Here is a 10,528-nt window from a genome sequence, read left to right on the forward strand (position 1 = left end):
ATGATATATAATATGATATATGATGTAATATATAATATGGTAGAATATAATATATAGTATAGTATAAGTATAATATACAATAGCCACACGTCATATCTCTAGAGTCAATAAAATCTATCAAAAGGGTGACGTTCATGGGTGGTTTCTGTCTGGCTGAGAAACAGTTGATGCACACACAGGTACTGCAGGAAATGTTTTGAATGGGCTTCAAATGTAGCTGAATGCCTTGTGCCCAGTAAGCTTACTGTAACTACAAGTGGATTCTTTGCTTAATCAGTCCTTAAAACAAAAATCCTTGACATTTTCCGCATCAGGCTCTGGTTGTGCTTTTTGAAGGGGGAAAGGGGATTAAAAAAAACCTTCAAAAATTGAACTTTCAGTTTCAGCTGTGCATACCTGCAATCATTTGTGAGGCTGTTAGTAAGCACAAGCAGAGAACCGCAGATTTTTGATACACTGAGCGCAGTTTCTGTGCTGGCTTAGGCAATCTAAAATCTAAATTTGAGAAGAAACTTCTTCTCAGTGAGGGTGCCAGAGCCCTGGCCCAGGCTGCCCAGAGAGGTTGTGGAGTCTCCTTCTCTGCAGACATTCAAAACCCGCCTGGACGCCTTCCTGTGCAACCTCATCTGGGTGTTCCTGCTCCGGCAGGGGGATTGGACTGGATGAGCTTTGGAGGTCCCTTCCAATCCCTGACGTTCTGTGATTCTGTGAATCTGTGTCAATATTTCACGTTTGCTGCCCTCAATCCCCAGACTCCACGGAGGAGAGCAGCTTACACAAGGACCTCCTGACTTCGATGCTGATCCTGCTCTTGGTCTTCATCATCTTCATCCTGCTGGCCGGGTACTTTTTCAGGTAGGTGTGTGCGGAGCTGCATCTGCAGAGCTGGCTGGGTTTATGTTTCGATATGATCTAACGAGGAAATGAGAATAAACACGTGCGGTGACGAGGAGGGAGCGCAGAGGAGGGCGCCGCAGTGGTGGTGGCTGTCGCTGCGAGGATGAACAGAAAGAGCTTCTCCAGAATCACATGGTTGGTTTGGGAAAAGGGCTTCTTACCTTTCAGCATAGCTCCTCGGATTAATGGTGTGCATGTATTTCAGGTTCAGGAGGCACAGGAAAGCTGTTGTGAACTCCGGGGACAAAAAGATGCCAAATGGGATCTTAGAAGAGCAAGGTATGGGGATCCACTGTGTGGATGCACAGGCTCGTTCGCTGATTAAGAATCCAGTGACTCAGTTATGTTTGCTTTTTATTCATAATACAAGTTACAGGATTGATAAAGAGAAAATAGTTTTAAAAAATAAGTCCACATTTAACTACGTCTATGTGTAACTTGACCTTTCAGTTGGTTTTACACCATTTTCACTTCAGGTCGTGATACAACCAGTATTTCTTAGTGAATGTTTCTCGTGCTCTTTCTATACCTTTTATTAGGATGCCAGCTGAAAGCCAGGTTTCTGCCACTGTGATCTTTGCGTTTAGAGAGAGGATTGCAGTATTTCTTCTTAAAAGGAGGGGGAAAAAGGGTCCTTAACTCTTTGTGAAGGCTGCTTCCTGAATGTAAAGAGAAACAAACACAAGGGGATGAAACAGGGCAGTCGTGTAAGCCAGCGCCACTGAAATAAAACACTCTCAGGAGTTGAAAATGTTAAAAATGTGGCTTTTTGAATGTGCTGGGTTTGTCTGTAAGGAGGGGAACGTTTCAGGTGGGTCGCTCTGTGGGGTTCAGCGCAACCCCAGCAAACCAGGAGGAGGTGTTTGCTTCTTGCTCGTAAATTATTTTAGCCGAAAACATGGTGATAAGAAGAAATCTCATCTTGGTGGCAGTTCCACATCGCTGTGTGCGCACTGAAGAGCGGGTTAACAAACACGGAGGGAAAGTCAAACCTCTAAAAATACCCGGCAGCTTCCTGTTAGACTGGGGCTGTCACGCAGGAACCCAGCACCGGGTGCTGCCCTGGGGCGATGCGTGGTTAATGCAGCCCCAGAGCTTTAGTTTGGGAGGGGAAATCACCCCATCAGAAGTATAATTTAAATAATAATAATTTAAAGAATGATAATAATTGTTGTTGTTGTTATTATTTCCCCTTCCCAACTGAAATAACCGAGCAGCATCTTTGGTGATGGATGCTAAAAGCTGGCCCTGCAGTCACTACCGTGGTGCAGAGCAGCACTGGTACGCTCTCCATTAGCAGATGGAGCCTTTTCTAAATAAAACCTGGTCATATTTTAATCATTAATTTCATAAATAATGGTTCTGCTTGAATTTATGATGTCCTCAAAGCAGCTGCTTGGCCTGTGGTTTTGGTTTTCTGCTTCATTTCAACCAGCGTTGCCACCGATTGAAGTCTCACACGAGAAGTGTGTTTTCCCAGCGTAAAAAGTAATTAGCAGTTGGCAATAGCTTGTTATCTGTCGCTCCAGACGTGCCTTTAATGCGGACTTTCCTTGTACTGACAGAACAGCAACGCGTGATGCTGCTCAGTCGGTCTCCCTCGGGCCCCAAGAAGTATTTCCCTATCCCAGTAGAAAATCTGGAAGAGGAAATCCGGATGCGATCGGCAGACGAGGGGAAGCTCTTCCGGGAGGAGTTCAATGTAAGCGCTCACAGGTGGAGCGGGCAAAAAGTTTCATTATTAATTGATATTAATTTAAACACGTTTAAATGTTTTAATTAGCAATTAGCAACGTCTGGGGCACGATGGTGGTGTCTCAGAGCCTCAGCGTTCAGCCTCAGGGCTATGTGGTAACCCTTTATCTGGGCAAAATCTGGAATAATAACTGCTTTGTGAGATGGTGATGCCAAATTGGGGATATCTGAGCTGTTTGCCACTCGCTGACATTTCAAGAAGTTCTTTAGTGTTTGCCTGAAAGCTGGAGGAGAGGAAAATCGAACATGAATCTCTTTAGCACTGATTTTCTGGGTGGTGCTGGAGGGGTTTTTAGGAGTCTGAGTGTTTCACCTCTATGGGAAGTACCTTGAGGAGAAGATGCAGTGTGGCCTTTAACATTACCCTGGTCAGGTTTGACCATTTTGGGAGTTTTTTTGGCAGTTTGACCTTTTATTCTTTGTTGTCATCCCATCACTTCCCCATTTCCAGTGCCCCGTGCCCTGGCACCGATGTTTCTCTGAACTCTCTCAACTTTAAGGGTTTTCTGTCCATAACCCAAGCTCCAGTCATGTGTGGTCCTGTAAATGAGTTTTAACTGGAGTCTGTGCGAGCTGCAGAGCCGGTTCCTATGGAGAAACCCAACGCGATGACTCTGCTCTCACACGTCTGCATTCGGGGACCTTTTCCATATGTTTTATTATTTCTTTACATTTCCCTTCCCAGCAGAAGCCAAACTGCACAGAGCAGTTGCTTAAATGTCAAATACGGAGCTGTCGAAGCCGATGCACGCATGCATTAGTCAGTCTGTTGAGTTGCCTTCTTAATTGGTGGCATATTTATATCTAAAAGCGATGATGTATTTAAAATGGATAATTTCTTTGCCTTATCAGAGAGGGAGCATTGGGGAGATATTCATCCAAGTCAACCAAATGAATGTGAAAACTCCTTTGACAAGAAGCACGCTTGTGAATTTTGGCTCTCCAGATCAATTTGTGCTGCAGTTGGGAGCAAAAGGAGCCATCTCTTTTTATTTGTTAAAACCTGCTTTGCTTGGATCGTTTTCCACACCGTGCAAGTTTGTCTGCACACACAGACACTGAGTCTGAAAGCTGGGGTCCAGTCCCTGTAAATAAGCAGCCTGAGCAGGGTCAAAGGTGGCGGCACAGACAATCTGATGCCTTAGGTGGTTTTTGTCCCTCCTGTGCCTGCTTGAGTGGATTTATGAGCTGTTTGTTCTAGGAGAAGAAAGGGTGCAAGACAGCTGCAAATCAGAGTGATTGATGTTGTAGCATAAATCATCTGACACACACAAGGCTGGTGTTGCAGCACGGGAAGGGAAGGGGCTGAGAAATCGAGACCTTTCAGCACAAAGACGTCTGGGTGATAGCTTCACCCTCAGAGCGTCCCCAGCAGTCGGCTCCATCCTCCCACCTGGACCTGCCCCTTGAAGCCAGAGCTGCCCCATCCTGCAGGTTGGGATGGGTCTGAAGTTGTCCCCTTTGTGCAAGCTGTTGGGTGCTGTGATGGACCCTGAGTGCATCCCGGGACTGAGGATGCTCAGCTGGTGGGGAGATGCTCAGTGCTTTTCAGGCAAGAAGAAAACAAAGCAAATGCTGACGGATGAAGACACAGAGTGGATTGAAGGGATTTTGGAGGATGGTTCCCTTGGATTTATGTGCCTAACAGTGTTCTTCAGTACAGTTTTATCCTTAAAGTTTCAGTGACCCCTAAGAACCTTGCCCTTGTTGCACTTGTACACAAACCAAGGCAGTGGAGGCTCCTCTACCCTCAGTTGCTTCATTATTTTATTATTGGATTTCTTTCACAGAGCACTAGGAATAGCGTGTCCTAAACAGGAAAAAGAAGAAAACAACACCATTTTCCTTTCCGTATGGGCCCATACCTCTATTTATCATCCATACCACAGGATGAGCTGGATGTTTGAAGTTTGTGATGGCTGGTTTATGGCCTTGATTTTTCAGATGAATGTCTGAAGACCTTCCTGTAATTAACAGCTTCTGAAATTTGAATTGTGACTTGATTAAGACATCCCTGTGGGTCATCCAGTGGGAAAAGAAACAGAAATGGTGCTGATGCTGGGGTAGGTTGAGCCCCTCAGAAGCTCTGGAGAGACCTCGGGGTCCCTGCAGAGCGGGCGCAGGAAGGGCTGCGGTGGCAGCAGATGACCCCGTGCCACCAGGACTCGTCAGCCCCTCGTGATGCTGATGGAGGGGACGCGATGGAGCACAGGCTCCGTGAATCACATCCTCCCCATTGGGAGGGGTGTGAGCAGCACAGCGGGCTGTGTCCCTGCACCGGGGTTCATAACCCGCTTCATGCAGGGCAGCAGGACACAAGGAGGTTCCTCAGGAGACCTTGGGGATGCAAAGAGGACTTTTGCCAGAGATCATCGCTTCTCCTGCGTTTTTCGCGTGGTGTTTTTCCAGAACTTCCATGACTTTATTGGGAATTTGTTGACCTTTGAAGACTGAAGGAATCGTGTTTGAAGTGCTGCTTGCTTCATTTTGTGCAAAACGGCGATGAAGTTGCTGTGTTTTCCAACTTTTCTTTTAATTAGCAAAACCGTGGCCTTCATTCGAATAAGGAACTAAGCCCTAAGTTTGCTAAAAGCAGCTTGCTTTTTCAGTGTAACCTTCCCTCTCCTTTTACTTACATTCACAAGTTTAAGTGATATTTTAAAAAACCCAACCGAACCCACAAGTGCACATTGCCATTTCCTCTGTGGTGGTGGTGAAGCCCTCCCCGCACCCCCTTTTCGTGTCGCCCTGACGACACAGATTGCTGCTTTTAAAGGGAAACTCCAACCCTGCTCGGTGCCAGGCGAGCGGGGACGGCTGCTTGAAACTCTTGTTATTTTACTTCCCTTCCCCTGCGTGACTCAGAGGGCAGTGGGAGGTAGAGGAAGGGTGGGAGAAGGTGGTTGTGTGTTCCCAAACCACTGGGATTTTACCTCCAGCATGCTAGCGCTGGGTTTTGAGAGTTTAAGACAAGAAATTTGATGACTCTGGGTTCTCGTTTACGCTGTTGGCAATGAGGGGGCAGCTAAAAATCACCAAACCACAGCATGGTTTGGGTTGGAAGGGACCTTTAAAGCTCCTCCAGTCCAACCCTGCAGTGAGCAGGGACATTGGTACCAGGTCAGGTTGCTCACAGCCCCATCAAACCTGGCCTTGCATATCTCCAGGGATGGAGCCTGCACCACCTCTGTGCAACCTGTGCCACTGATCGACCACCTCATGGGGAAGAGCTTTTTCCTCATAGCCAGCCTAAATCTGCCCTTTCCTAGTTTAAAACCATTTAATGGTGGTTAATGCAGAGCGGGAGCCTCGTGCTGTGTCTCTTGATGAGCTGTGGCTTTTCCAACCCATCCCTTGGCCGTGGTGGTGACAGCTCAGCAGCTTCTCTGGGGCTCCACCTGGGGCACCTCCTTGCATTCATCTTCCTCCCCATTTCTTCCTTCCATTTGATTTCTCTACAAGACTGGGTATTTTTTAAGCTCGACCAAATTTATCCCCACTCTTAGCTTTCACAGAATTTGACCTCTGCTCGTACAGCGACTTTCAACATTAAAAAATCAGGATTTATTCTATTTCTTCCTCTGTTTCTGCCGGCATTGAGCCTTCACCTGCGGGTCTCAGCAAGATGTTTGGTATTTAATGTTCTTAGCAGCGAGTGATTAACAATCAAACCCTATTTGTGCTATTGAGCTGACTGCTATCGCTAAAAGTAGCTGTCGGAGGGGTCGTGGGGCTGTGCATCACCACAGCAGATGGCAGCGGCTCAGGGCTTAACCGCTTGCTAAATAACTCTGATCTCTGGAGAAAAAGTGACTTTATTTTCCCAAAAAACTGCTGAACTCGTTTTCTGCAGTGAAATCTGCCGGGACGTGGTTTCCTGTTTTAGAATAATGAAAGTTATTGCAGATTTAAAAATAAAAAGAGTTTAATTCTGTTGGGTGCAAGGCAATGTGCATAAAAAGCTGATTTTTCCCTAAGCCATTTGCAGTGAAGCATTAGGTATTTTCTAAAAAACTGACTTTTGTACCTTTTCTTTTTCAGTCGTTAACACCTGGATATGTGCAGGGAACGTTTGAAATGGCAAATAAGGAAGAAAACAGGGAGAAAAACAGATATCCCAACATCCTGCCATGTAAGACATTGCCTTTTCTTTTAAATAGGGTGATTAACTGTGGCGCTGAGCGTGCCGGTAGTAGTGTTCATTTGCTGAAAATATTCTATGAATAAGATTTCACTGGTCAAAAATGTTCTTCATGTATTGTTCGTGCAAAGCTGTTTTGCTGTGGCACGTCTATAGGATTAATCACCACGTTGGGGGTTTTTCTGTGGGGTTTATTGGGTGCTGCACTAGAAAACCTTCACTCTCATGGGGTTCTGCCAATTTATACAACATCAAATTGGGTGCTTTAGGCCCTCAAGTGAATTTTGGGCTGGTTTGGGAAGCGTGTGGCCTCCCAATTGCCAGGAGTTAACATATTTCAGATGGATTAACGTGCAAACGTGCTTGTAATGTGTGTTCTTCCAGATGATCATTCCCGAGTGGTTTTGACCCAAATCGATGGAGTCTCACCTTCAGACTACATTAACGCCTCCTATATAGATGTGAGTTGTCACTTGTCCGCTGTAGGCCAAGCTGCTGACTTTACTGTGAATTAAATAAGTATTTTTCTGCTGGCATACGCTGGCATTTCAGCTCCTTAACCGCTGTGATATCTATTTCCGCAGGGTTATAAAGAAAAGAATAAATTTATAGCAGCCCAAGGTAATTTCTTCTCACTTCTCTATTCTGTACATCGTGTGGCTGAACGTGATTTAATTTTATCTGTGTTTTAAAGGTTATTTTTGGCTGCAGATGGTGGCCAAGTGTGAGGTGGGATTTAGAGGTTACAGTTTAAATGAACTTAAAGTGAGTGTGAGGTAACCCAATGCCGTTAGACTCGCAGATACTGCTCTGAAGAGGTTTGTCTTCCCCCCCTCACCCCCGCTTTACTTCTCTCTTCATTTTATTTTTTATCTTAATCCACTTTCTGGGGGTTTGCGAAATGAAGTCTCCCGATAACAGTCTGATGCAGAAATTAGCATTTTTCACATGAGTTCTTACGCTGCATTTAGTCACAGATTTGGGGGACTTTGGCGCCGTCATCCCAGATGCAAAGCAAGAGGTGCCCCTGTTCTTCCAAAAATGCTCCACGATGAGCAGCTCCGTGGTGGTCGTTCACTGTGGTCATGGGTGACATTGGACCTTGGCATGGAGGAAAACTGCAGAGTAGAGATCCTGAGTGCTTAAAAGAGCATCAATAATATTAGCATTAATTGAGCCAGCAATGTGCCCCTCAGCCAAGAAGGCCAACGCCATCCTGGGCTGGATGAGAAGGGGTGGTTGTAGGGCAGAGAGGTTCTCCTGCCCCTCTGCTCTGCCCTGCTCACACCACAGCTGCAATCTTGTGTCCAGTGCTGGGCCCTCAGCTCCAGAAGGACAGGAACTGCTTGAAAGAGTCCAGCAGGACCACAAAGATGCTGGAGGGAGTGGAGCATCTCCTGCTGAGGAGCAGCTGAGGGAGCTGGGGCTCTTGAGCTTGGAGCAGAGGAGACTGAGGGGAGACCTCATTCCTGGGGATCCATTTGGAAAGGGCAGTGTCAGGAGGAAGGAGCCAGGCTCTGCTCTGGGATGTCCAATGCCAGGACAAGGGGCAATGGTCCCAAGCTGGAGCACAGGAGGTTCAAGCTGAAGATGAGGCCAAAGTTTGTGAGTGTGAGGGTTCTGGAGCATGGCCCAGGCTGCCCAGAGAGGTTGTGGAGTCTCCTTGTGTGGAGACACCCAAAGCCCTGGCCGTGTTCCTGTGTGACTGCTCTGGTGCTCCTGCTGTGGCAGGGGTTGCACTGGGGGAGCTTTCCAGGTCCCTTCCAACTCCTCACATTCTGTGTGAATATCACAAGAGAGGAGATACCTGCTAGAGGTGTAGATTTGAGTGTATATGATTGTGTAACAGAAAATGTGATTATTTTTTTAATAAATGTGCGTTGTATTCAAAACCTGAGCAGTCTGTGGTAAGCACAGACCCGGGTGGGCGCCCGTTGCAGGGCAGGGGTGCGGATGCAGATGGTCTCCATCGCCCCTCTGAGCAGGGCTGTGTTCTGCCTGCAGGACCGAAGCAGGAAACGGTGCACGATTTCTGGCGGATGATATGGGAGCAGAAGTCGGCCGTGATCGTCATGTTAACCAACCTGAAGGAAAGGAAAGAGGTAAAGAGCTTTCGGTTTGCTCCGGGATGTCTCTGCGAGAGCTCCAAAAGCGGCGGTGGCCGCTCGGTGTCTGGCCACTCTCATTGCTGACCACTTCCTTCTCCAGTCCCTGTTTGCACATCGCAGTTTCTGCTCGTAGATGTGGCTTTAATGTCCAAAATGCAAATTTCTATGCGTAAATCTCAAGGAAAAAATTCAGATACTTTGTGCATGTCCTGCTCCTTCTGTTATGGGACACTTTCTGCGTGCACTGGCTGAACGCTGAGACGCGCACAGCAAAAACTTGAATGAAACACTTAACTTCAGTCCTGCTTTGGAGACTGGAGTTAAAGCACGAAGGAAATTCACCATCAGAAACAGAAAAGATGCTTTGGAATTACTTTCTTTTCCTCTGGGGGACAGTTTGCCACACTAAGCGTGCTATGTCCTTATTTGAAATACGTGTAAAGTCCTCAAAAACACATGCTGAGAGAAAAGCCTTGTTTTCCCAGTGGTTGTTTCCACACCAGATGAGGCAGAAGCCACTCAGTGCCAGAGATCTGGGGTTTTCCTGCATCCCAAGGGTGACTTCTCCTGCCAGTGGGAAATGAGGGAGAGAAGCAGCCGCAGTTGGCCTTGGGAAAGAGATGAGGACACACTTGTACTGTATTGCAGGGTGAAAGTTGGCTTTCCTACCTATTTTGTGCATTTTTTACAATAAAAAAGAGATAATTCTGATACTATCAGCTCAGCAGAGGTGTGAGGACAGGCCTTCCTTGTCCGCCTCTTCACAGGGGTTACTTCTGCTTTATTTTGCTGCACTTTAATGCTGCTTGATGAAGCTGAAGCAGCAAAGGCAGCCCATGAGGAGAGCCCCTTCCCGATATGAGAAGCCAGACCTGTTGAATCGGGATGTTCCTGGTGACCCCGGATGAGGACCACCTTGTGTTTCTCACTGACTACATCAGAAGCTGAAAAATAAAGTCAGGACATCACGGTCCCCACAGTTAGACACCTCCTGGTTAAAAAAAGTAATAAAAAAAGAGCTGCTTAGGTCTGGCTAGGTTAGAAAACAGCTTCAAAGCTCTTCTCACCTTCTCTGGATAAGTTTTAGCATCAACAGCACTTGCAAAGTGTCAAAGCTGTATCGGGCCAGATGAGAAACTGCCTTCTCGTGTGCATGCTGGTGTGCAGTGTTTTCAGATGACTTCACTGTTTTATGATTAACCAACAAAGAAAGCAGATGCAGTGTTATAAAACCTGCTGTGTGTTTGGACAGGAAAAATGTTACCAGTATTGGCCTGACCAGGGCTGCTGGACTTACGGGAATATCCGGGTGTCCGTGGAAGATTGCATCGTGCTGGTGGACTACACCATCCGCAAGTTCTGCGTCCAGTCGGTAAGGAACCACTGTGCCTTCGTCTTAATTTGTAAAGCTGATTGTTACAGTGTCAAATATTTGATTAAGAGATGTCCAGGAAATGAATTAAAGGTATTTGCAGACTGAGAAAGGAGTGGGACTTCTCCTAGGCAAGCTCTGCAGGTCTGTGCATGCAGCATCCACTGCAGTTTAATGGCCTGCAAGAGGTTTTGCTCCTTTTCCTTCTGCTCTTGGCCAGGGACCACAGAAAGTCCTCCCTTGTGACTGTCACTC

The 10,528-nt window shown here is 46.7% G+C and overlaps 1 protein-coding gene across 1 annotated transcript; it reads left to right on the plus strand.

Moving 5' to 3' along the window:
• Positions 1-752: 752 nt before the first annotated feature.
• On the plus strand, positions 753-10,273 carry LOC104538917 (receptor-type tyrosine-protein phosphatase epsilon-like; the record flags this gene model as incomplete). The annotated part of the gene is made up of 8 exons (XM_010182284.1): positions 753-855; positions 1,103-1,176; positions 2,463-2,599; positions 6,694-6,784; positions 7,178-7,254; positions 7,378-7,414; positions 8,798-8,895; positions 10,154-10,273. Coding segments are annotated over 8 exons (737 nt in total), but the record flags the coding sequence as incomplete, so codon positions are not given.
• Positions 10,274-10,528: the final 255 nt, after the last annotated feature.

Source organism: Mesitornis unicolor, unplaced genomic scaffold (assembly GCF_000695765.1).
Source record: "Mesitornis unicolor isolate BGI_N332 unplaced genomic scaffold, ASM69576v1 scaffold5774, whole genome shotgun sequence".
Taxonomy (NCBI): domain Eukaryota; kingdom Metazoa; phylum Chordata; class Aves; order Mesitornithiformes; family Mesitornithidae; genus Mesitornis; species Mesitornis unicolor.